This window comes from Gregarina niphandrodes (genome assembly GCF_000223845.1).
Source record: "Gregarina niphandrodes unplaced genomic scaffold scaffold00146, whole genome shotgun sequence".
Taxonomy (NCBI): Eukaryota; Apicomplexa; class Conoidasida; order Eugregarinorida; family Gregarinidae; genus Gregarina; species Gregarina niphandrodes.
The window spans coordinates 519-1,573 of record NW_011645909.1 but is presented as its reverse complement, the minus strand read 5'-3'; the positions used below and the strand labels follow the sequence as shown (position 1 = coordinate 1,573).

Genomic DNA, 1,055 nt, shown 5'->3' with positions numbered 1-1,055 from the left:
AGTTGAGTAATGGAAGGATGCAGCCGCCAAAAAGAACAGGCTCATGTATAAAAGCTACGTTAAATGAGGATACACAGGTTCCGCCTGTGGGGCCCGAGTGCGGGGCTCGAGCCCGCGACTGCCCCTTTACGTTTGGCACAGCCCCCAACAGGGCTGGCGGCAAGGGAGAACTCCATCTCCACATTTCCCAAAGGTGAAATCACAGGTAGGTTAATGGTTCCAACCACTTCGCATGAGCCTTGTATAAAGTTCAGCATCATTTCACCATCTTCATTCGGTTGCCATAAACATCGGTATTCCAACGGTAGTGTTTGTAGTTGTTGCCAACTGATGATGTTCTTGTCAGCACCAGGATCAACCAGGCACGCCACATGCGTGTCGGCTATAACAAAACGTCCATACAAACCTCCGCTTTCTTGTTCAGATGCGACATTTACCGCACCTGCCATTGGTTCGTTCTTCTTAGCTGCGGCCTTAGCCTTCTGCTCTTTTACCCCATCGCATGAGTCGTTAAAGTATTTGGCTAAACTCTCCAACACAGCTAGGTTCGAAGTGTCTTCTTTCAAGTCCATGCTAATACCTTGTGGGGTGCGTGTGACAGTGATGTGTTGCGCAGCTAATTTTCCTTGACGTGTCACTCTGTAGCAATTCTTCTCATCATGGCCCTTCTTTCCACATACAGTACAGGAAGGCTTCGTAGGACAATCTCTTGAGGTGTGTTGTGAAGACTTACACCATCTGCATTGTCTGTTGTCTATACCCTTCGGTACTTGTGTGGTGCCTCGCGGCGTCTCGAGAACTTCGTCGCCCACCTCATAAAATCGTGGTTGGATCTCACGTCTCGGTGGATAATTCGACCTTGGTACCACATTTGTTCTGGTCGCATGGGTACTACATTTGCGATCATATTCACCCTTTTAGCATTCCTCCGTTTTCTTCTTGCCAGATCGTCGTTGCACTTTAGGATGAATTGAATAAATCTATCCAAACGAGTCAATTCACGCTTCCTAGCCTGGAGAGCAAACTGAAGGCGGCACGAATCCCCGAGCAGCAAT

The 1,055-nt window shown here is 48.4% G+C and overlaps 1 protein-coding gene across 1 annotated transcript; it reads right to left on the bottom strand.

The window, feature by feature from the left end:
- Positions 1 to 59: 59 nt before the first annotated feature.
- Positions 60 to 572, bottom strand: GNI_213350 (hypothetical protein; the record flags this gene model as incomplete). Its single annotated transcript, XM_011135540.1, has 1 exon — positions 60 to 572. One exon carries the CDS (start codon positions 570 to 572, stop codon positions 60 to 62), a length of 513 nt encoding a protein of 170 aa, XP_011133842.1.
- Positions 573 to 1,055: the final 483 nt, after the last annotated feature.